This window comes from Heterodontus francisci, chromosome 13 (assembly GCF_036365525.1).
Source record: "Heterodontus francisci isolate sHetFra1 chromosome 13, sHetFra1.hap1, whole genome shotgun sequence".
In the NCBI taxonomy this organism is placed as follows: domain Eukaryota; kingdom Metazoa; phylum Chordata; class Chondrichthyes; order Heterodontiformes; family Heterodontidae; genus Heterodontus; species Heterodontus francisci.
In genome coordinates, this window is record NC_090383.1 from 98433996 (window position 1) to 98458433 (window position 24438).

The following is a 24438-nucleotide window of genomic DNA, read 5'->3' on the forward strand; positions in this document are numbered from 1 at the left end:
TCATTGGGGCCGGCTGCTCCGCCCCCTCTATTTAAATCAGCTCCCGCATGTAACATCACAGGAGCTGTGCGGCGGCGCTTACATGTCGGAAGGCCGCAGAGTTCAAAGCAGGCCGCCGCAGAGCGCTCATAAAATCCAGCCCTATTTCTTCAGGAGTTTTTCTACCTTCCCCACTCACCAATACCCATGTTTAATATTAAAATTTTGTTGAACAGAATAGTTGTAATAGAATGGGAGGAAAGCATTGTTTGAGGAGGTATCACAGTTTATGAATAAAGGAAACTCCATGGGCACTGTTTATCTAGAGTTACAGTACCATGTAGGAAGTTGCCCACAAGATAGGAAAACAGAATAGGCGAGTAATTATTGAAATGGACTGGCAATTAGCTAGGCCAAAGGAAACAGAAGGAAGTTGTGCATGGAGCTGCACTGAAGCAGCAAATGAATAGCGCAAAGTTCCAAGGATCAGTGCTGGGAACTATGTTATTCATGTACTGTATCAATGAATGGGAATAGAGTTAAGACTGTGAATACTTGCTGATGACACCAAGGTGGGTAGGGGTTGTAGACATTCAATAGCAGACTGTTCAGGCATAGGGGTTGTAGACATTCAATAGCAGATTGTTCAGGTGTAGAAGAAATCTGGACATTTTGGCTTGAGAAATTGGAAAATGAAATTCAATAACAATCCTTCTGTGCTGCAAATGACTATGACAATAGAAGCAGAATAAACCATGGCACTATAAAATAAATGGTGCTGGTCTACAGGATACACCACAACTATTTAAAAGTACTGATAGACAAATCTTTTGGTTAAGGTAGTTGAGAGCAAGTAGGGATCTTATTGAGGCTTTGATAATCTTTGACAATACTGAACAGTAAAAGCTTGAAAAATTTCGATCAAGGCCCCAAAGACAATGCAAGGGGTGTGTGATAAAACTCAGAAAAGGAAAGGTGAATAGGTAGGTATTGATGGTATCAATAATTGCAGCACCTAAAACTTTGAAAGAGATTTAAAAAAAAATTTAAATCAATTTACAACAACTTGCAGAGAGCACTCATTACATGCAGAAAAATCTCAAAAGCGCTTTAAAGAATGAACAAAAATAGTGTATGCTGAGCTGTGTGGAGTTTGCAAGTTCTCCCTGTGTCTGCGTGGGTTTTCCCCGGGTGCTCTGGTTTCCTCCCACAGCCAAGACTTGCAGGTGATAGGTAAATTGGCCATTGTAAATTGCCCCTAGTGTAGGTAGGTGATAGGGAATATGGGATTACTGTAGGGTTAGTATAAATGGGTGGTTGTTGGTCGGCACAGACTCGGTGGGCCGAAGGGCCTGTTTCAGTGCTGTATCAATAATAATAATAATAATAATAATAAAGTGAAAAATGCAGAGGGTTAGCATGAGGGCTGAAAGCATAGTCAAAAAAGAATTATGAAGACAGAAAGGGAGGGAAATGGCAGGGTACAGAGAATGAGGCAGGGAGTTCCATCTAACCACTTTAAATTCAGAAGTAGCAAATATTTGAAGAAATTTCAGATTTTGTTCAGATCTAAAGTAATATCATTTTTACTCCTCGTGTTAAAAATCTATTTTATGTTGGTAATTTTACATCCTAATATAGACACTAAACTTACTGGCACATTTTCTTTTTGTTGTAAGGCTGCCTTCTTTTTCCACAAGCGTTCACGCAGATCCCCGATACGTCTGTCCATCGATGCAACTTCAGAGTTGCGCTTGTTTAAGGACTCCCTTTGATGTTGAAGCTTTGCATTCTGCTCTTGGTTCAGTTTATTCCTTACCTGATTGGTGAAACATAGAAATTAACAATTCCTTGCTTTAGTAGTCAACAATGAAACCAAGTATGAAGAACTCTAATTCATTTTCCAACCAACTAGAAATCTAAATTAGAATAAATTTTTGTTATTTCTGTATTCAGCGAGATGGTTATAGAACTTCAAAATTGATGTCCTTCTTTGAAATCTATATGTGAAATCGCTAACATTGATGTCAGTACAGCAACAAACTAGTTAATTCCTTGTGGCATTGCACATGGGAAATCCAAACCAAGGGCAGCAGGCCAAGCAGGCATAGAGATCAAGAGTTATAAATGGGTCAAGTGGAGGGGATGGAAGGAGGTGACTTTTGCACATCTGCTCCGAACTTCAACTCAGCAAAAGAGGCGGAACAGACTTTCCCATCGTCAGCTTCAGGTTAGCTAGGAGCTGGGCCTTTCCACTGCTGACCCCCAAATTCAATTCTGTAGTGGGAGAAATGATGCTTACTCATCATGGCTATGAACTGCTACTGAGTCAGGGTGGGGCAGAAAAAAGGGAATGGGTTAGCAAATGGAGCTTTTCAAGGAATTAAAAAGCACTGCAATTATCATCAGGAATGCGAGAAGATCAGAAGATCAGGCTACATGAAGCAGAAATTGGCCTTGGAGAAACAACAAAAGCGATTGGGAAGAATAAGATCGAAGGGAGATGGGGGCGGGGGGGGGGGGGGGGGGAAGGCTGACTGACAAAGTAATTACATAAAAAGGACAAAAAAACAAAGTTGATCAGGTAGCTTTACAAACTTTGAAGTCTCTCATGTCAATGAAGGTGCAATTTAGGGTCAGGACTATGGGACTGTCATGTAATGCCCCATTGCATTCAAGTAATCACCAAATGGTATGTTCATGTCGCCACATAAAGGTGTCGTGGCTTTGGAACCTTGACTTTTTCATGTAGCAATTACCTGCAACTCTTTATATAGTCTATCAAGCTCAGCTACAGCAGATTGGTTGTCATGGTAACCATCAATCTTTCCACTTTTCAACATGTCTAGTTGCCTGGTTAGCTCCTCCACCTTTGCAACAGCAATCACCAACTCCCTCTGCTTCTGCTGGAAGAGACTATTCATCTGTTCAATCTCCTCAACTGTAAGAATAAAATTCGAAGTACTTAGCACCAGAATTTTTAACCATTTTTCAGAATAAAATTTAAAAATTACAACATATGCATCTTGCCAAATGAGTATTAAGCAACATTGATAATGCTTGAAAACGTATCATTTTGCATAATGAAAGCCAATTGACTCATAAATGAGCTTCACTGTCAAAACAATCAAGGTAATTGTGGCCATCTTGATGAGGTCATAATGAAGTGTAATGTTAAACTGAATTCAACCAGAGTTGTTCGGGAGGATAAAGAAGGAGGAGCATGAGACAGAACGAGGGGAGGAGAGGGTAGGGTGGGGTGGGGCAGAGCGAGGGTGGGGTGGAACAAGATAGGTGGGGTGAGAAAGAGAGGGGTGGAAGTGGAGAGGGGCGAGGGGAGGGGTGGAAGTGGAGAGGGGCGAGGGGAGGGAGGGGTGGAGGGGGGGCGAGGGGAGGGAGGGGAGGAGAGGGGTGGAGAGGGGCGGGAGGGGAGGGAGGGGTGGAGAGGGGCGGGAGGGGAGGGAGGGGTGGAGAGGGGCGCGAGGGGAGGGAGGGGTGGAGAGGGGCGCGAGGGGAGGGAGGGGTGGAGAGGGGCGCGAGGGGAGGGAGGGGTGGAGAGGGGCGCGAGGGGAGGGAGGGGTGGAGAGGGGCGCGAGGGGAGGGAGGGGTGGAGAGGGGCGCGAGGGGAGGGAGGGGTGGAGAGGGGCGAGGGGAGGGAGGGGTGGAGAGGGGCGAGGGGAGGGAGGGGTGGAGAGGGGCGAGGGGAGGGAGGGGTGGAGAGGGGCGAGGGGAGGGAGGGGTGGAGAGGGGCGAGGGGAGGGAGGGGTGGAGAGGGGCGAGGGGAGGGAGGGGTGGAGAGGGGCGAGGGGAGGGAGGGGTGGAGAGGGGCGAGGGGAGGGAGGGGTGGAGAGGGGCGAGGGGAGGGAGGGGTGGAGAGGGGCGAGGGGAGGGAGGGGTGGAGAGGGGCGAGGGGAGGGAGGGGTGGAGAGGGGCGAGGGGAGGGAGGGGTGGAGAGGGGCGAGGGGAGGGAGGGGTGGAGAGGGGCGAGGGGAGGGAGGGGTGGAGAGGGGCGAGGGGAGGGAGGGGTGGAGAGGGGCGAGGGGAGGGAGGGGTGGAGAGGGGCGAGGGGAGGGAGGGGTGGAGAGGGGCGAGGGGAGGGAGGGGTGGAGAGGGGCGAGGGGAGGGAGGGGTGGAGAGGGGCGAGGGGAGGGAGGGGTGGAGAGGGGCGAGGGGAGGGAGGGGTGGAGAGGGGCGAGGGGAGGGAGGGGTGGAGAGGGGCGAGGGGAGGGAGGGGTGGAGAGGGGCGAGGGGAGGGAGGGGTGGAGAGGGGCGAGGGGAGGGAGGGGTGGAGAGGGGCGAGGGGAGGGAGGGGTGGAGAGGGGCGAGGGGAGGGAGGGGTGGAGAGGGGCGAGGGGAGGGAGGGGTGGAGAGGGGCGAGGGGAGGGAGGGGTGGAGAGGGGCGAGGGGAGGGAGGGGTGGAGAGGGGCGAGGGGAGGGAGGGGTGGAGAGGGGCGAGGGGAGGGAGGGGTGGAGAGGGGCGAGGGGAGGGAGGGGTGGAGAGGGGCGAGGGGAGGGAGGGGTGGAGAGGGGCGAGGGGAGGGAGGGGTGGAGAGGGGCGAGGGGAGGGAGGGGTGGAGAGGGGCGAGGGGAGGGAGGGGTGGAGAGGGGCGAGGGGAGGGAGGGGTGGAGAGGGGCGAGGGGAGGGAGGGGTGGAGAGGGGCGAGGGGAGGGAGGGGTGGAGAGGGGCGAAGGGAGGGAGGGGTGGAGAGGGGCGAGGGGAGGGAGGGGTGGAGAGGGGCGAGGGGAGGGAGGGGTGGAGAGGGGCGAGGGGAGGGAGGGGTGGAGAGGGGCGAGGGGAGGGAGGGGTGGAGAGGGGCGAGGGGAGGGAGGGGTGGAGAGGGGCGAGGGGAGGGAGGGGTGGAGAGGGGCGAGGGGAGGGAGGGGTGGAGAGGGGCGAGGGGAGGGAGGGGTGGAGAGGGGCGAGGGGAGGGAGGGGTGGAGAGGGGCGAGGGGAGGGAGGGGTGGAGAGGGGCGAGGGGAGGGAGGGGTGGAGAGGGGCGAGGGGAGGGAGGGGTGGAGAGGGGCGAGGGGAGGGAGGGGTGGAGAGGGGCGAGGGGAGGGAGGGGTGGAGAGGGGCGAGGGGAGGGAGGGGTGGAGAGGGGCGAGGGGAGGGAGGGGTGGAGAGGGGCGAGGGGAGGGAGGGGTGGAGAGGGGCGAGGGGAGGGAGGGGTGGAGAGGGGCGAGGGGAGGGAGGGGTGGAGAGGGGCGAGGGGAGGGAGGGGTGGAGAGGGGCGAGGGGAGGGAGGGGTGGAGAGGGGCGAGGGGAGGGAGGGGTGGAGAGGGGCGAGGGGAGGGAGGGGTGGAGAGGGGCGAGGGGAGGGAGGGGTGGAGAGGGGCGAGGGGAGGGAGGGGTGGAGAGGGGCGAGGGGAGGGAGGGGTGGAGAGGGGCGAGGGGAGGGAGGGGTGGAGAGGGGCGAGGGGAGGGAGGGGTGGAGAGGGGCGAGGGGAGGGAGGGGTGGAGAGGGGCGAGGGGAGGGAGGGGTGGAGAGGGGCGAGGGGAGGGAGGGGTGGAGAGGGGCGAGGGGAGGGAGGGGTGGAGAGGGGCGAGGGGAGGGAGGGGTGGAGAGGGGCGAGGGGAGGGAGGGGTGGAGAGGGGCGAGGGGAGGGAGGGGTGGAGAAGGGCAAGAGAGTAAAGACGGATGGGGTGGCGAGGCCGAGGTGGGGGGAGGTGAGAGCGAGGGGAGAGAGCGCAAAGGATGAGAGAGAGATATTTAAATACTGAACTTAATGCTTATCCTTAAGTTGTGAAGAAACCTGTGTTCTTGATACTTTGTTCAACCTCAATTACTTAATAAGATAGTGTTAAAGCGAACATTACTACCATAAAGCTTTGTGACATACAAACGTGGGGGTACACTTCTGGAAGTAACCAATATTCCTGTACCGATATGATGATAGACCTGGAACCATCTCTTGAAATTGAAGTAAAATTTATATACTTATTTCAAATGAAAGCACTGCTTGGTGACTTATCTTCCAGGCCAATTGTGTTAAAATAAATTAAGCTAGACTATGCTCTTTATTTCTCCTGTACTTTAATGCTTGCAGCCAAACACTTGATCCAGTATGCCAAGGGTTCTGACGTCACTTTTATCTATTAACGTTTGACATTCATTGTTCAGAACCATTTTCCCCACAGCAGCCCAATACTGTCAGTAGCCAATGCCAACCGTATTGTTTATTATTCTTTCATGGGATGTGAGCATCGCTGGCAAGGTGAAAATTTGTTGCCCATCCCTAATTGCCCTTGAGAAGATGGCGGTGAGCTGTCTTCTTGAACTGCTGCAGTGCACCTGGTGTTTGTGCACCCACAGTTCTGTGAGGGAGTTCCAGGTTTTTAACCCAGCGACAGTGAAGGAACAGCGATTTAGTTCCAAGTAGGGATGGTGTGTAATTTGGAGGGGAACCTGCAGGTGGTGATGTTCCCATACCTTCTGCTACCCTTGCCCTTTCAGGTGGTCGAGGTGCTGCTGAAGGAGGCTTGGCAAGTTTTTGCAGTGCATCTTGTAGATGGTACACACTGCTGCCACTGTGCACCAGTGGTGGAGGGAGTGCTGATCTAGCTGGGCTGCTTTGTCTTGGATGATGTCGAGCTTCTTGAATGTTGTTGGAGCTGTACTCATCCAGGTAAATGGAGAGTATTCCATCACACTCCCGACTTCTGCCTTGTAGATGGAGAACAGGCTTTGGGGAGTCAGGAAGTGAGTTACTCGCCACAGAATTCCCAGCCTCCTACATGCTCTTGTAGCCACAGTACTTATATGGCTCGTCCAGTTAAGTTTCTAGTCAATGGTAACCCCCAGGATGTGGATGGTAGTGGATTCACTGATGGTAATGCTGTTGAATGTCAAAGGGAGATGGTTAGATTCTCTCTTGTTGGAGATGGTCATTGCGTGGCACAAATGTTACTTGCCACTTATCAGCCCAAGCCTGAATGTTGTCCAGGTCTTCCTGCATGTGGACATGGACTTCTTCAGTATCTGAGGAGTTGCGAATGGTACTGAACAGTGTGCGATCATCAGCGAATATCCCCACTTCTAACCTTATGATGGAGGGAAGATCATTGATGAAGCAGCTAAAGATGGTTGGGAGGACACTACCCTGAGGAACTCTGCAGCCATGTCCTGGGATTGAAATGATTGACCTTACAACAACCACAACCATCTTTATGCAAGGCATGACTCCAACCAGTGGAGAGTTTTCCCCGATTCCCATTGACTTCAATTTTGCTAGGTCTCCTACACTCTCACCTCACCTAATTAACCTACTTCTGGCCAACTGATGCTCGCACAAAATCCTCTAGCAGAAAGGAAACAAAATTTTGTTAAGAAATACTACATTATCAGAACCTGTAAATTATCCTTTGTATTTCTTTTCCAGCTACCTACATCAGTATAATACTTTCCGCACAACTCTTACGCACAGAAGCCAAGGACAGAAATGATTAGTTTGTGGAACTCTGCAGGAGAGGATATGAATTGCAGTGTTCTGGATTATATGAATTTTAAATGTTGTAGGTTAATGAAAAAGTGTGTAATTAATGTGATTATGTCAATGATTAGGGTTTAACAGTGGTAGGGCATAGCTGGGCAACATTCCAAAGGTAAACTAATGCAGTGTTGGAGATAGATGGATGTGAAATGAGAAACTGGGCACAAAGTTGAAGAAAATGCCCACGTTAGGACTACTGGATTTAGTTCGAGGGGGCAGATGGGATAAAATTAAATAGAATAGAGCCAGAGACATGCATAGCCTAAAAGGATTTTCTTTTTGCCAATTTTGAGTGGAAGGAAATATTGACTCATTCTAGTTGCTTACTTGAGATCAAATTCTGCAAGAATAGCAAAACCCTTGGATTTGATGATGTCTGACTCCTTAATTGAGTCTGATGTCACCATGGAATTGAATGGAAGTGAATAGATTAGATCAAGGATGATCCCCCAGAAACAGTGAAATGCACAAGCACAGAAGGAAAACCCAAATGAGGGAGGAGTCTCAATAGTTGCACTGAGACATATGGGAGTAGAATAACTACAACTATCTGTCCCAATGCCATCACTGATGTGGTGAAATGGACAGAGAGAAGTACTGGTGAAGGAAAGTGAGCATGCAGTTGGGAAGCAACCAGATACTCAAGGACATAGCAACACAGGAAATAGGAGCAGAAGGAGGCCATTCGGTCCCTCAAGCCTGCTCCGCCATTCAACTAGACCATGGTTGATCTTCTACTTCAATGCCATTTTCCTGCATTATCCTCTTATCCCTTGATGCCTTTAATATCTAGAACAAAGAACAGTACAGCACAGGAACAGGCCATTCGGCCCTCCAAGCCTGTGCCGATCTTGATGCCTGCCTAAACTAACACCTTCTGCACTTCCGGGGCCCATATCCCTCTATTCCCTTCCTAGAAATCTATTGATCTCTGTCTTGAACATACTCAATGACTGAACCTCCACTGCCCTCTGGGGAAGAGAACTCCAAAGATTCACCGCCATGAGTGAAGAAATTCCTCCTCATCCCAGTCCTAAATGACCGACCCCTTATTCTGAGACTGTGTCCCCTGGTTCTAGACCCACCAGCCAGGGGAAACATCCTCCTTGCATTTACCCTGTGGAACCTTGCAAAAATTTTGTATGTTTCAATGAGATCACCTCTCATTCTTCAAAACTCCAGAGAATACAGGCCCTGCCTCCCCAATCTCTCCTCATAGGACAATCCCGCCATCCCAGGGATTAGTCTGGTGAACCTTCATTGCACTCCCTCTATTGCAAGTAGATCCTTCCTTAGGTAAGGAGCCCAAAATTGTACACAATACTCCAGATGCAGTCTCACCAAGGTTCTATACAATTGCAGCAAGATATCTTTACTCCTGTACTCAAATCCTCTTGCAATAAAGACCAACATACCATTTGTCTTCCCAAGTGCTTGCTGCACCTACATGTTAGCTTTCAGTGACTCATGAACAAGGACACCCACGTCCCTTTGGACATCAACATTTCCTAAAAAAATCACCATTTAAGAAACTCTGTATTTCTGTTTTTCCCACCAAAGTGGGTAACTTCACATTTTTTCACATTATACTCCATCTGTCATGTTCTTGCCTGTCTTAGCCTGCACTTAGCCTACCTAAATCCCCTATAAGCCTCTTTGCATCCTCCTCACAACTCACATTCCCACCTAGTTTTGTGTCATCAGCAAACTTGGAAATATTACATTTGGTCCCCACCTCCAAATCACTGATACAGATTGTGAATAGCTAGGCTCAAGCACTGATCCTTGCGGTACCCCACTAGTCACAGCCTGTCAACCTGAGAACGACCCATCTATTCCTCTCTGTTTTCTGCCGGTTAACCAATTCTCAATCCATGCCAGTATATTACCTCCAATTCCATGTGCTCTAATTTTGTTTATTAACCTCTTGTTTGGGACCTTATCGAAAGCCTTCAGAAAATCCAAATACACCACATCCACTGGTTACCTCTTATCTATTCTGCTAGCTGCATCCTCAAAAAGTTCCAACAGGATTGTCAAACAAGATTTCCCTTTCATAAATCCATGTTGACTCTGCCCAATCCTATCACTATTTTCTAAGGCTGGGATTTTATCTTGGCGACGAGGGTCTCGACTTCCGGAAAAGGCCGAGAACCCTGCGTTGCCTCTACTGTTAGAGGCCCACCGAATCAAGTGGACAACGATGGGCCTTCCTCGGGACGGAGGATCCCGGTGATGAAAGTCCTGCCCTCGGAGAGCTGCTGGACAATCAAGAGGTCAGCAGCTATTTCACTGAACACCACCACTGTGGAGGCGATGGCTGCTGCCAGTGGAGCACCTACCCAAGGACCAGGTGTGGTGCCGGACCCAGGCTACAGGTAGGCCAGGGCGGGAGGGATCTTGTGGGGAGGGGGTCATGGGGGAAGAGGGGTATTGAGGGGGGCGTTATTAGCAAGGGCAGGGGGTGGCTCTCTGCAGGGTCCCCCACCTTTCCTAATGCCGGGTCCCTCGCTCAAGCACTAGTGCCTAACGAGGGACCCCTCCCGGAGCCGGAAAGCAACCCACATGGCTTTTCATGCCGTGCCTCCTGATCGGCGACAGGGCCACCCACCACATGGCTAATTGTAGTGGGGGAGGGATGAAGCCCTTTATTGGGCATTAATTGCCCAGTTAAGGGCGTCAAATGGCAATGGGGCAGGAAGACGGTTCACAGGCCTTCTCATCCTGGACTTAATTCTGGCAGTGACGGGAAGGTGGCAGGGTCCCCCTCAGCACTATTTAATGCTTTCCCTGCCTCCAAACCCGCTGGGAGGGGGGGGGGGGGGGGGAAGAGCATAAAATTCCCCCCAAGTCTCCAGTTATCACATCCTTTATAGTAGATTCTAGCATTTTTCCTACTATTGATGTCAGACTAACAGGACTGTAGTTCCCCGTTTTCTCTCTCCCTCCTTTCTTGAATAGTGGGGTTACATTTGCTACCTTCTAATCTGTAGGAACTGTTCCAGAATCTATAGAATTTTAGAAGAGGACCACCAATGCATCCACTATCTCTACAACCACCTCTTTCAACACTCTGTGATGTAGACCATCAAATCCAGGTGATCTACCAACTTTCAGTCCTATTAATTTTTCCTGTACTACTTTTTTACTAATACTAATTTTTTTCAGTTCCCAGTCTCGCTCGTCCCCTGGTTCTCTAGTATTTCTGGGAGGTTTTTTGTATCTTCCTCTGTGAAGACAGTCACAAGTATTTGTTTAGTTTCTCTACCATTTCCTCGTTCCCCATTATAAATTCTCCTGTCTGCCTGTAATTGGCCCACATTTGTCTTGGCTAATCTTTTCCTTTTTACATACCTATAGAAGCTTTTACAGTCTGTTTTTATGTTTCTTACTAGTTTACTTTCATATTCTATTTTCCCTTTTTTTTTAATCAATCCATGGAAAACAGATGCAGCACTATGAATGCCAGAGACTTAAACTAACTTCAAGTATACACAGAAAGTAATTTAGTAACAACAGTTAAGTGAACATCACATCTCAAAATATTGTTTTGAAGGAGTTTTGTGGGATAAAGTTACGATCAGGAAGTCAGAGAAAGAGATTCTGAGGACACGTAATCATTTGAAAGTAAAAACCGAAGTTAGTTAAAGGAAGCTTTTTTTTTAAAGTTTAAAGCGATATGGGGAAAAACAACCTAAATTAAATTCAAAAACTCAAGCCACCAGACTATATTCATTTTTATTCGATGAGCCCTACAATGCAGATCACAAGGAGTAGATTGAAGGCCGTGAGAGAACAAGTTTAAAGAAATACTGCCCCCAATTAAATTGGTATGGGTGCCTTAACAGTTAAGACTTACCCAGCTTCCCATTGCTAAGTCGGTTTTGTTCCACCTGTCCTTTAAGTGTCCGTACATTCTTTAATTTGGCTTCTTGGCCCTCAGCAATCTCACGAAGCTTTTGTAGCTTCTCTTGTTCTGCTGCCTGCTGCTCCCGATGATCCTGCTGTTTCAGGTATCTCAAATGCCGCTCCTAAAGATTAATACGGAAAGACAATGTAAAAAATATCAGATTTATAGCATCAATGTGCAAAGAATTAAAAAAATGTGCCTGGTGGCAAACTTAGAGAACAGAACACTTGACACATCAGTACTACAAACCACTATATCAAACACCCCCCTTCTCCTGATATGACAGAAGAAGACAGGTTAAAGAAAGATAAGACCATTAAAAAATCCAGAAATTATTATTGCTGCTATGATGGAGGAATACCAAATGCATTATTCTTTCCAATAAAGAGATTAACACCTCAGTAAAGTAGTGCACAGAAGAATGTCATAGAAATAAGTATTCATCCACTAATATTGTCAATAATAATTTCTTGGTTGGGATGTGGCTACTTTATAACCTCAAGTACAAGTAGAATTGGTCCATAATCTAATAACATAGGACTATTGATGGGCATCAGAGTAAAATGGGAAAAAAACGTACAGTGGGCAGGATCTGTCAAAGAAAAGTTTAGGGGCCTGAATATAATCAAGGAACAATTACGTGCTATAGTTCCAGTGGTGAATTGTTGTCAAAAGAGGCCCTAATAGTAGAATTAGTATAGTGCCCTCTATTATTAGGAAAATAGTAGCATTTCAACATACTCAAATATGTGTCAGTATTAAACATGTAGCTATATTTTAGAGATCCTCAAAGTCTGCAGATGACACAACACTTGGAAGTATTGTGGACTCTGAGGAGGATAGTGATAGACTTGAAGAGGACTTAGGCTGGTGCAATGGACAGACAGGTGGCAAATGAAATTTAGTGCAGATAAGTGTGAAGTGGTACATTTGGTAGTAAGAACAAGGAAAGGCAATATAAAACAAAGGATATAATTCTAAAGGGATTGCAGGAGCAGAGGGACCAAGGGGAATATGTGCACAAATTGTTGAAGGTGGCAGGGCAAGTTGAGAAAGCAGTTAATAAGGCATGCCAGATCCTGGGCTTTATAAATAGAGGCATACAGTATAAAAGCAAGAAAAGTTATGGTAAACCTTTATATAATACTAGTTCAGCTTCAACTGGAATATTGCGTCCAATTCTAGGTACCACTTTAGGAAGGAGCTGAAGGCAGAGAGGGTGCAACAAGAACGGTTCCGAATTTGAGAGTCTTCAGTTAAGTGGATAGAGTGGCGAAGCTGGGCTGTTCTCCTTTGAGAAGAGGCTGAGAGGAGATTTAATAGAGGTGTTCAAAATCATGAGGAATATGGACAGTGTAGGTAGAGAGAAACTGTTCCCGTTGGTGGGAGGGTTGATAATCAGAGGACACAAAATTAAAGTGATTGGCAAAAAAACCAGAGGCGACGTGAGGAAGATCTTTTCTATGCAGCAATGCTCAGGATCTGGAATGCACCGCCTGAGAGCTTGGTGGTGGCAGATTTAATTGTGGTTTTCAAAAGGGAATTGAATAATTATCTGAAGAGAAAAAAATTGCAGGCCTACGAGGAAAAGGCAGAGTGTGGGTCTAGCTGAGTTACTGTTAAAGAGAGCAGGCACAGACACGACATGCTGAATGGTCTCCTTCTGTGCTGTAACCATTCTATGATTCTGTGGATCTCAGGCCACTGAAACTTTACAATTCTTAGTAGGATTGTAAGGAAGAAGAATGTGGAGAAGCAAGAAACAAATCCTCAACCACCACACTAGATTCACATACACTGTTATTATTCAGCTCCATATCTAATTGCCATAACGGAAATGTTGGCTACAGGGTGACCAAGACTGGGAACTGAATATTCAAGGATATTTGACATTTAGGAAGGACAGGCAAAAAAGGAAAAGGAGGTGGTGTTGCGCTGATAAGAACGGATGGGATCAGTACATTAGTAAGGGAGGATCTCAGATCAGAGGAACAAAATGTGGAATCTGTTTGGGTGGAGCTAAGAAACAGCAAGGGGCAGCAAACATTGGTAGGAGTTGTTTATAAGCCACCAAACAGTAGAGGTAAGTGTGGGGCATGGTAATAATCAGGAGATTAAAGAAGCATGTAGCATGGGTAATACAGTAATCATGGGTGACTTCAATCTGCACATAGACTGGGTAAGCCTAATGAGCATTAATGCTGTGGAGGACAAGTTTCTGGAGTGTGTTGGGGATGGTTTTCTCGAGAAGTATGTTGAGGAACCGACGAGAGAACATGCTATTTTAGATCTAGTATTATGTAATGAGAAAGTGTTAATTAGTAACCTTGTTGTAAAAGAACCTTTAGGGATGAGTGACCATAATATGATAGAACTTTACATTATGTTTGAAAGTGAGGTAGTTCAATCTGAAGCCAGGGTGTTAAATTTGAACAAAGGAAATTATGTATGATGGGAAAATTGGCTGAGGTGGATTGGGAAAATACATTAAAAGAATTGACAGTACATGGGTAATGGATAATCTTTAAAGAAATATTACATAGTTTACAGCAACTATACATTCCTTCAAGGCACAAAAACCCCAAAAGTAAAGGCAGTCAACCGTGGATAACAAAGCAAGTTAAGGATTGTATAAGGTTAAAAGAAAAGGCCTATAAAGTTGCCAGAAATAGTAGTAAACCTGAGGATTGGGAGGATTTTAGAAAACAAAGGAGGACGAAACTGATAAATAAAGGGAGAATAGAATATGACTGTAAGCTAGCAAAAAGTATAAAAACGGACTGTAAAAGCTTCTATAGGTATGTAAAAAGGAAACGTTTGGCTAAGACAAATGTGGGTCCATTACAGGCAGAGTCTGGAGAATTTATAATGGGGAATAGAGAAATGGCAGAGAAGCTAAATGATTATTTTGTGTCTGTCTTCACTGAAGAAGATACAAGAAATCTCCCAGAATTAGAGATCCAAGGGATTGGGGGAATGAGGAATTGAAGGAAATTAAGGTTGAATTGGAGAAATTAATGGGGCTGAAGGTTGATAAGTCCCCAGGACCTGATATTCTACATCCCAGAGTGGTTGAAAGAGGTAGCTATGGAGATAGTGGATGCATTGGTGATCACCTTCCAAAATTCTATAAATTCTGGAATGGTTCCTGCAGATTGGAAGGTCGCAAATGTCACCACTATTTAAGAAGGGAGGGAGAGAGAAAATAGGGAATTACAGACCTGCTAGCCTTACATCAGTCATTGGGAAAATGCTAGAATCTATTCTAAAGGATGTGATAAATGGACACTTGGATAATAATGATCAGATTGGGCATAGTCAACATGGATTTATGAATGGGAAATCATGTTTGACAAACCCGTTGGGAGTTTTTTTGAGGATGTTACAAACAGAATTGATCAACGGGAGTTGGTGGATTTGGTATACTTGGAATTTCAGAAGACTTTTGAAAAAGTCTCCCATAGAAGGTTGGTTAGCAAAATTAAAGCACATGGGATAGGAGGTAATATACTGGCATGGATTAAGGATTGGTTAACAGGCAGAAAGCAGAGAGTAGGAATAAACAGGTCATTCTCGCTTTGGCAGGCTGTAACTAGTGGGGTACCACAGGGATCAGTGCTTGGGCCCCAGCTGTTCACAATATATTTCAATGATTTGGATGTGGGAACCAAATGTAGTATTTCCAAGTTCGTGGATGACACAAAGCTGGGTGGGAATGTGTGTTGTGAGGAAGATGCAAAGTGGCTTCAAGGGGATTTGGACAGACTTAGTGAGTGGGCAACAATGTGGCAGATGGAATATAATGTGGAAAAATGTGAGGTTATCCACTTTGGTAGGAGGAATGGATGTGCACAGTATTTCTTAAATGGTAAGAGATTAGAAAGTGTAGATGTACAAAGGGACCAGGGTGTCCTTGTCAATTAGTCACTGAAAGCTAACATGCAGGTGCAGCAAGCAATTAAGGCGGCTAATGGTATTTTAGCCTTTATTGCAAGAGAATTTGAGTACAGGAGTAGTGGAGAGTCTTGCTTCAATTGTATAGAACCTTGGTTGGACTGCACCTGACGTATGGTGTGCAGTTTTGGTCCCCTTACCTTAGGAAGGATATTATTGCCATAGAGGGAGTGCAACAAAGGTGCACCAGACTTGTTCTCGGGATGGCGGGACTGTCCTATGAAGAGAGATTGGGGAAATTGGGCTTCTATTCTCTATAGCTTCGAAGAATGAGAGGCAATCTCATTGAAACCTACAAAATACTTAAAGGAATAGACAGGGTAGATGCAGCTAAGATGTTTCCCCTGGTTGGAGAGTCTAGAACGAGGGGACACAATTTCAAAATAAGGGGGAAGCCACTTAGAACAGAGATGAGGAAAAATTTCTTTACTCAGTGTTGTGAATCTTTGGAATTCTCTACCCCAGAGAGCAGTGGAAGCTCAGTCATTGAATATGTTTAAAGCAGAGATTGACAGGTTTATAAATACCAATGGTATGAGGGGATATGAGGATAGTGTGGGAAAAAGGCATTGAAGTGGAAGATCAGCCATGATCCTATTGAATGGTGGGGCAGGCTCGATGGGCTGTATGGCCTATTCCTGTTCCTATCTGATGTGCACCAAATGACGCAACTAACTTTGGATTTTTAAACCATCACCATTCCTAGACTCCCTCCCCACCCCTACATTATCCATATTTTCTTTCAGTAAGATATTGAATAAAGACTTACTTAGATAGCACCTATCACATGTCTCAAAAATATCTCAAAGTGCTTCATATACAAAGGAGAAGGACCAGGTCCAATCTGCACCTTCTCCTTTGTTATCTCTTGCCCAACCCCCACCTCACTTGCTTATAATCTGTGACTTTTCTAATATTTGTCAGTTCCGAAGAAGGGTCACTGACCCGAAACGTTAACTCTGCTTCTCTTTCCACAGATGCTGCCAGACCTGCTGAGTGAATCCAGCATTTCTTGTGTATCAAGATTTATGAATGGTCAGGAGCTTCTGACCTGCTGTTTGGGGTTTGGATATTGTTTTTCAGTTCAGTTGGGGTGTGAACTGTTTTGAAGACAATTGGAGATCAACTTGCCAAGGAAAAGCCACCCAGCTCACCTCTTTCTCTACCTCTGAAGAAAACCTGCAAAGATCCAGTGTGGCAGAGCTAAAATCCCTGGTGTTGCATGAGAATGTTGCATGTTCCTGAGAAGCTGGAAAAACCTGCCAAATTAATTCTCAACACCGCCTGAAAAGTACTGCTTTAGTAAAGATCCCAGTGATTTGTCACCGTATACATGGACGCCAGACCAAAAGGGACAACTGACTTCCTTCCGTAACTTTTTTTTCTCAAAGAATTAGCAAGTACTTGGCCAAAGTATTCTTTTTTGTAACAGACCTCTGCCGACAGAGTTTCTGTATTTTTTTCCAGTATGTGTGTGAGGAATTTAAAAAGGGAACTTTCGTATTTCAATCTTTGCGTTAATGCTTTGCTTAATTACTGGATGAGTCTTGTTTGATAATAAACTGATAATTTTGCTGTTTATTAAAAAAACCTGGTTGATGCACTTTATTCTGGGATAAAAGAGTAGAGTATATGATTGACCGAATCAGTAACTGGATCAACATTTAAAAAATATATGTTGTGACCTGCGGAGAAGTGGGACTAGAAAAGACAGTGCACTCCTCCCACATTGGTTTTAACAAGCTCCTCACTCAAACCCTTCCCCAGTCTCAGTAAGTGTTGGCTTATAAGTGCTTAAGTAAGAACCCAATTAGGACCCTCCACCTGCATATAATTAAACAATTGATAGACAATTAACAGATTAACATCATGATATGATGTTCTAACTTAATAATTGGTAATTTTTCACTGAATATTGAAATTCTTCATTATTCAAGAAAGACACAGGGAAGATGGAATTATTCTTTTGTTCAACAAACTCATTTTTAATTTCATTCTCAAAACATTTAATTATTTGCAGAGACTAGAGAAGCTGGAATTGTTCTCCTTAGAGCAGAGAATGTTATGGGGACATTTAAATTAAGTATTTAAAATTATGAAGGGATGAGAGAGTAAATAAGGAGAAACTGTTCCTGGTTACTGACCCTCCTGCCAGTAGAAGATAGATTTAAGATGAGGTGTTGGAAGCAGATTCTATAGTAACTTTCAAAAAGGAATTAGATATATACTTAAAAGGGAAAAGTTTTCATGGCTAATAACTAATTATCCCATAACTAATTTAGTAGCTCTTTCAAAGAGCCAGCACAGGCACAAAGACCTCCTTCTGTGCTCTATAATTCCATATTAATAAAAATACTTTTTGAAGGATCATAAAATTATGAAAATAACCACTTCTTTACATGTAAATAGTGGAATGATACATTTGGCTGCTACCCAGAGTTATACTTTCTGTGAGAAGAATGACTTGGTTATCTCTTACAACACTATCCACTATACAAGATGAGCAAAGCTTTCAACTTTGGCAGGGGTGCAAAAAAACTGGCTGTATCAAATCAGCCAGCCAGTCTGATACTTCCAGTTTCCTCACTTTCAACCAAAATTGATCCAAGGAGTTTTATAACGTTAGTTTATTCCCATACCAAGTATCCAAAATAGAAAATAAAAAACATTATTTCAAAATTATTTTCCACCTTCCCCCAAGGGCTCCCAGCTCTGCAGTTGGTTCAATTCAAGATACTGCATAAACCCAACCTATATTCACCAAAAGGTTCCAAGATTTGATGCCTAGTCTGTGCCAAATTGGCTAGATTAAGGGTAGGGTCATTACAATTGGGTTCAACGCTCTCAGTTCAGGAAGCTATAGATTAGTCCCGATTCTGATTTCCAATAACTATAAAGTGACCCTTGCAGGTATGTATGTGGTCAAACGGGGAGCAGGTCTAACTGTCATGCCTACCATGATCAAATGGCCTGCTAACATTCACTGTCAAGGTTTGAACAATAGCACTGAGTGAGTTATCAATGGACAGCAACCAGCTGTAAAATCACATCTGACTCAAGAGTCAATGTTTTCAGGGGAAGAGGAGAAAATTGCCAAAGGGCAAAAATACATAAATTAAAAATTAGAAATATAACAAATTTATAAGGGTAGATATTGGTACGTATAGCATCCATTTTTCCAGTGTAAAACAGGTGCAAGGTATATCAATATGGCAGTGAGTCTGTGCCAAATCTACACAGGTGTTGGTCCCACTGCTAAATCTGTGGGGATTCGTCAGCTGTTCCTGTGGCCTCCAATGAAAGATCAATTGTTAATTGTTATTTTCCCTTCTGGATCCACAGCAATCCCGAAGATCAATGATGGCCCCTGCTCAGCCCTCTTTCCCAACTGCTTCTCCCCTCACTTTCAAAATCTACCTGAGTAACTCTGATGTTGCAGCGGCTCAAAATTTAGGTCCACTTTGTCAAGCTGCCTAGGAACGAGCAGTAGGCGACTGCAGCTTGCCTATCAAACTTAACTTCGATCCGAGGTCCAATTTTGATCAGGCTGTGGATCCACCCATTCCAGCTCAGGGAATGTTTCCTGCAGGCTAGTCAATTACCACCTCACAGTACATAGGAACATACAAATTAGGATCAGGAGTAGGCCATTTGGCCCCTTGAGTCTGCTCTGCCATTTGATAAGATCATGGTTGATCTGACTATGGCCTCAACTCTACTTTCCTGTCTACCTGCTATAATTTTGACTCCTTTGTCAATCAAGAATCTATCTAACTCAGCCTTAAAAATATTAGTTGAACCTGCCTCAGCTGCTCTCCGGGGAAGAGAATTCCACAGACTAAAACCCTCAAGAGAAAAAATTTCTCCTCATTGCCATCTTAAATGGGAGACCCCTTATTTTTAAACTGTGTCCCCTCGTCCTAGTCTTTCCCATAAGGGGAAACATCTTTTCAGCATCCACCCTGTCAAGTCCCCTCAGTATCATAGGATTCAATAAGATCACCTCTCAGTCTTCTAAATTTTAATGGATAAAGGCCCAACCTTCCCTCATATGTGAAGTGATTAATTTTGGTAGGAAGAACATGGAGATACAATATAAAACAAAGGGAACAATTCTAAAAGGGGTGCAGGAGCAGAGGGATCCGGGTGTATATGTGCATAAGTCATTGAAGGTGGCAGGACAGGTTGAGAGAGAGATTAATAAAACATACAGTATCCTGGATTTTATTCATTGGGGCATAGAGTACAAGAGCAAGGAAGTTATATTGAACTGATATAAGACACTAGTCCGGCCTCAGCTGGAGTGCTGCATCCAGTTCTGGGTGCCGCACTTTCAGAAAGATGAGGGCATTGGAGAGTGCAGAAAAGATTCATGAGAATGGTTCCAGGGATGAAGAACTTCAGTTATGAAGATAGATTGGAGAGGTTGGGACTGTTTCCCTTGGAGGATATAAGGTTGAGAGGTAATTTGATAGAGGTATTCAAAATTACGAAGGGTCTGGACAGAATAGATAGAGAGAAACTGCTCCCACTTGTGAAAGGATCGAGAACAAGAGAGCACAGATTTAAATCAATGGGTAAGAAAAGCAAAAGCGGCATGAATAATTTTTTTTCACGCAGTGAGTGGTTAAGGTCTGGAATGCACTGCCTGATAACGCAGTGGAAGCAGATTCAATTGAAGCATTCAGAAGGGGATTAGACTGTTATATGAAAAAGAAGAATGTGCAGGGTTACGGGGAGAAGGCGGGGGAATGGCAGTAAGTGAACTGCTCGTTTGGAGAGCCGGTGCAGACACGATGGGTCGAATGGCCTCCTGTGCAGCAACAATTCTGTGATTTCCGGTGATAAGATCACCCCTTCATCCCAGGAACCAGTTGAGTGAACCTTCTATGAACTATTTCGAATGCAAATTACTTACTTATTTCTTAAGTAAGGAGAACAAAACGGCAGGCAGTACTCCAGATACCATCTCATCAATGCCCTGTGCAACTGTAGAAAAACTTCCTTACTTTTATATTCCATTTCCTTTGCAACAAACGACAACATTCCATTTGCCTTCTTAATCACTTGCTGTAACTGCATATTAACTTTTTGTGAATCATGTACCAGGACCCAGATCCCTCTGTGTGGGAGAGTTCTGCAATCTCTCTCCATTTAAATAATATTTTGCTTTTCTATTCTTCCTGCCAAAGTGGACAAGTTCACATTTTCCCACATTATACTCCATCTGCTAAATTTTGGCCCACTCACCTTTACCTATATCCATTTGCAGACTCTTTATGTCCTCTTCACAACTTATTCTCTTACCAATCTTTGTGTCATCAGCAAATTTATCAAACATACATTCAGTCCCTTCATCCAGATTGTAAATAGTTGAGGCCCTAGCACTGATCCCTGTGGCACTCCACTAGTTACAGCTTGCGAACCTGAAAATGCCCCATTTAATCCTACTCTGTTTCCTGTTAGCTAACCAGTCCTCTACCCATGCTAATATGTTACTCCCCACACATTGAGCTCTTATTTTGTCATAACCTTTGATGTGCCACCTTATCAAATACCTTTTGAAAATCCAAGTACACTATAGGTTCCCCCTTATCCCCACTGCTTGTTACTTCCTCCAAGAACATAAGAAATAGGAGCGGTAGTAGGCCATTCAGCCCCTCAAACCTGCCCCACCATTCAATAAGATTATGGCTGATCTCTCCCAGGCCTCAACTCCTCTTTCGGGCCTGCTCCGCCTAACTCTTGACTACCCGAGATTTCAAAAAATCTATCTACCTCCTCCTTAAATACATATAGTGACCTAGCCTCCACAACTCTCGAATCTCTGGAATTCTCTGCCTCCACCACCCTCAGAGAAGAAATTCCTTCGCATCTCAGTTTTAAATGTGTGCCCCCTTATCCCGTAACTATGTCCCCTAGTTCGAGATTCCCCCACTAGTGGAAACATCTTCTCAACATCTACCCTGTCAAGCCCTCTTAAAATCTTATATGTTTCTATAAGATCATCTCATTCTTCTAAACTCCAATGAACAAAGGCCTAACCTGCTTAGCCGTTGTTGATAAGACAACCCCTTCATCCCAGGAATCAGCCTAGTGAACCTTTTCTGAACTGCCTCCAATATCCTTCCTTAAATATGGGGACCAAAACTGTACACAGTACTCGAGGTGTGGCCTCACCAACACCCTGTACAGTTGTAACAAGACTTCCCTATTTCTAAACTCTAACCCCCTAGCAATGAAGGCCAAAATTCCATTTGCCTTCCTAATTACTTGCTGCATCTGCATGCTAACCTTGTGTTTCATGCACAAGAATACCCAGATCCCTCTGTACTGCAGTATTTTGTAGTCTTTCTCCATCTAAATAATCTGCCTTTTTATTCTTCCTACCAAAGTGGATTACCTCACACTTTCCCCACACTGAACACCATCTGTCAAATTTTTGCCCACTCACTTAACCTATCGATATCCCTTTGCAGATTCTTTGTGTCCTCATCACAACATGCCTTCCCACCTATTTTTGTATAGTCAGCAAATTTGGATACACTACACTCTGTCCCTTCCTCTAAGTCATTAATATAGATAGTAAATAGTTGAGGCCCTAGGACCGATCCTTGTGGCACCCCACTAGTTACGGCTTTCCAACCTGGAAAAGACCCATTGATCCCGACTCTCTGCCTTCTGTGTGTTAGCCAGTCCTCAATCCATGCCAACACATTACCCCCAATACCCTGAGCTCTTATTTTGTGCAATAACCTTTTATGTAGCACCTTATCAAATGCCTTCTGGAAATCTAAATACACTACATCTACTAGTTCCCCTTTATCCACTCTGCTGTTATATCCTCAAAGAACACTAACAAATTTGTCAAACATGATTTCCCTTTCATAAAATCTTGTTGACTCTGTTTGATTGCATTATGTTTTCTAAATGTCCTGCTATTTCTTCCTTAATAATGGACTCTAGCATTTTCCCAATGACAGATGTTAAGCTAACTGGTCTGTAGTTTCCTGCTTTCTGTCTCCCTCCTTTCTTGAATAGGGGAATCACATTAGTGGTCTTCCAATCCACTGGTACCCTACAGGAATCCAGTGAGTTTTGGTATATTATGACCAATGCCTCCACTATCTCTGCAGCCACTTCTTTTTAAACCCTTGGATGCAGGCCATCAGGTCCTGGCGACTTGTCTGCCTTTAGTCCCATCAGTTTGTCCAGCACCTTTTCTCTCGTGATAGAAAGTGTTACAAGTTCCTCCCTCCCATTTGCACCTTGCTCATCTATTATTGTTGGAATGTTTATAGTGTCCTCCACCGTGAAGACCGATGCAAAATATTGGTTTAAGTTATTTGCCATTTCCCTGTTATTAATCCCCAATCTCATCATCTAAGGGTCCCACACTTAGTTTAGTTACTCTCTTCCTTTTAATATACCCGGAGAAGCTCTGACTGTTTGTTTTTATATTTCTTGCCAATTTACTCTCAATCAATTTTCTCCCTCTTTATTAGTTTTTTAGTAATCCAGTGCTGGTTTCAAAAAAAATTCCCAATCCTTTGGTCTACCACTCGTTTTCGCCGCATTTTACGCCTTTGTTTTTGATTTGATACTCTCAACTTCCTTTGTTATCCACGGGTGGTTCATCGTTCTCTTCAAGTCCTTCCTTCTGACTATAATAAATGTTTGCTGAGTGTTATGAAATATCTGCTTAAAACTCTGCCACTGCTCATCTACTGACGTTCCCTGTAGTCTATCTTCCCAACCCGCTTGAGACAACTCTTCATACCTCCGTAATTGCCCTTGTTTAAGTTGAAGACACTGGCTTGAGACCGGAGTTGCTCACCATCAAACTGAATTTGAAATTCTACCATGTTATGATCACTTCCCCCTTAAGGATCCTTAATTACGAGATCTCTTATTAATCCTACCTCATATAATAAATTAGTCAAACACTATTTCCCTTTCACAAAACAATGTTGACTCTGCTTGATCACATTATGAGTTTCTAAGTACACTGCTATAACCTCTTTAATAATAGATTCTAGCATTTTCCTATGACAGATGTTAGGCTAACTGGCCTGTAGTTTCCTACTTTCTGTCTCCCTCCATTCCTTCAATACCATTAGTAAAAAGGTCCAAGATACTACAGAAGAGTGGTGCCCAGCAGCAAAGGAGCGAGGAAAGGTGAAAATATGGTCAGAAAGATGAGTTTTAAGAAAACTTTTGAAAACAGAGCAGGAAGTCCGAGAGGTTAAGGGATAGAATTCCAGACAAATGAGTGGAGACAATTAAAGTTCTACAACAACAACTCATTTATATAGCAACTTTAACATAATATAACATTCCAGGACGATTCACAGGAACATTATAAACAAGATACAACACTGAGTCACATAAGGAGATATTAGGTCAGCTAATCAAAAGCTTGGTCAAACAGGTAGGTTTTAAGCAGTGTCTTAAAGGAGGAAAGTGAGATTGAGATGCAGAAAAGTAAAAGGAGAGAATTCCAGAGCTTAGGGCCTAGGCCAGGGCTCAGCAACCCCCAGTTCCGGAGCTGCATGCAGCTTTTTAACAATTCATTTGCAGCTTCCAACCTTTTCCAATTGGATCGCAGTATTAACAGTATGGTCTCCTAATTGTTGACCGTTTATCTATGATTCACTTCCTAGACGTTAAAGAATTTAGCATTCACAATGATTTAATGCTAGAATTTATGAAATAATATAAATGATATTAGGAGAAATAGCACACACACACACACACACACACACACACACACACACACACACACACACACACACACACACACACACACACACAGGATTTGTCTGACTTGCTGAAGAACTAAGAGCTGTGTTTTTATTGTGGGGATAAAAGGCTAATCATTACGCTGCACTCTACATTTTCAAATGATTATTTTAATGAAAAAACATAATGCTCTAAATAAACCTATATTCAAGCTGTATAGTTACACCATGGTTATAGATAATGCCTTTGGGTCAAGTAAAAGGTATCATGGTGGCGACCATTATTGCTTCCAATATAGCGAAGAGGATAAATTATTCTGAATGTGCTATTAGAATCTTAATTCTATGCAACTTAAGTTAAAA

The 24438-nt window shown here is 44.6% G+C and overlaps 1 protein-coding gene across 2 annotated transcripts in view; it reads right to left on the reverse strand.

The window, feature by feature from the left end:
• The window catches only part of LOC137376529 (apoptosis-stimulating of p53 protein 2-like), a 105004-nt gene that overhangs the window by 40292 nt on the left and 40274 nt on the right, over positions 1-24438 (reverse strand). For both annotated transcript variants that reach the window (XM_068045249.1, XM_068045250.1), the window contains exons 6-8: positions 11330-11501; positions 2739-2920; positions 1634-1798 (exon numbers count right to left, since the gene is read on the reverse strand). In XM_068045249.1, coding sequence (XP_067901350.1) covers positions 1634-1798; positions 2739-2920; positions 11330-11501 — 519 coding nt within the window. The remainder of the gene's footprint in view (positions 1-1633; positions 1799-2738; positions 2921-11329; positions 11502-24438) is intronic.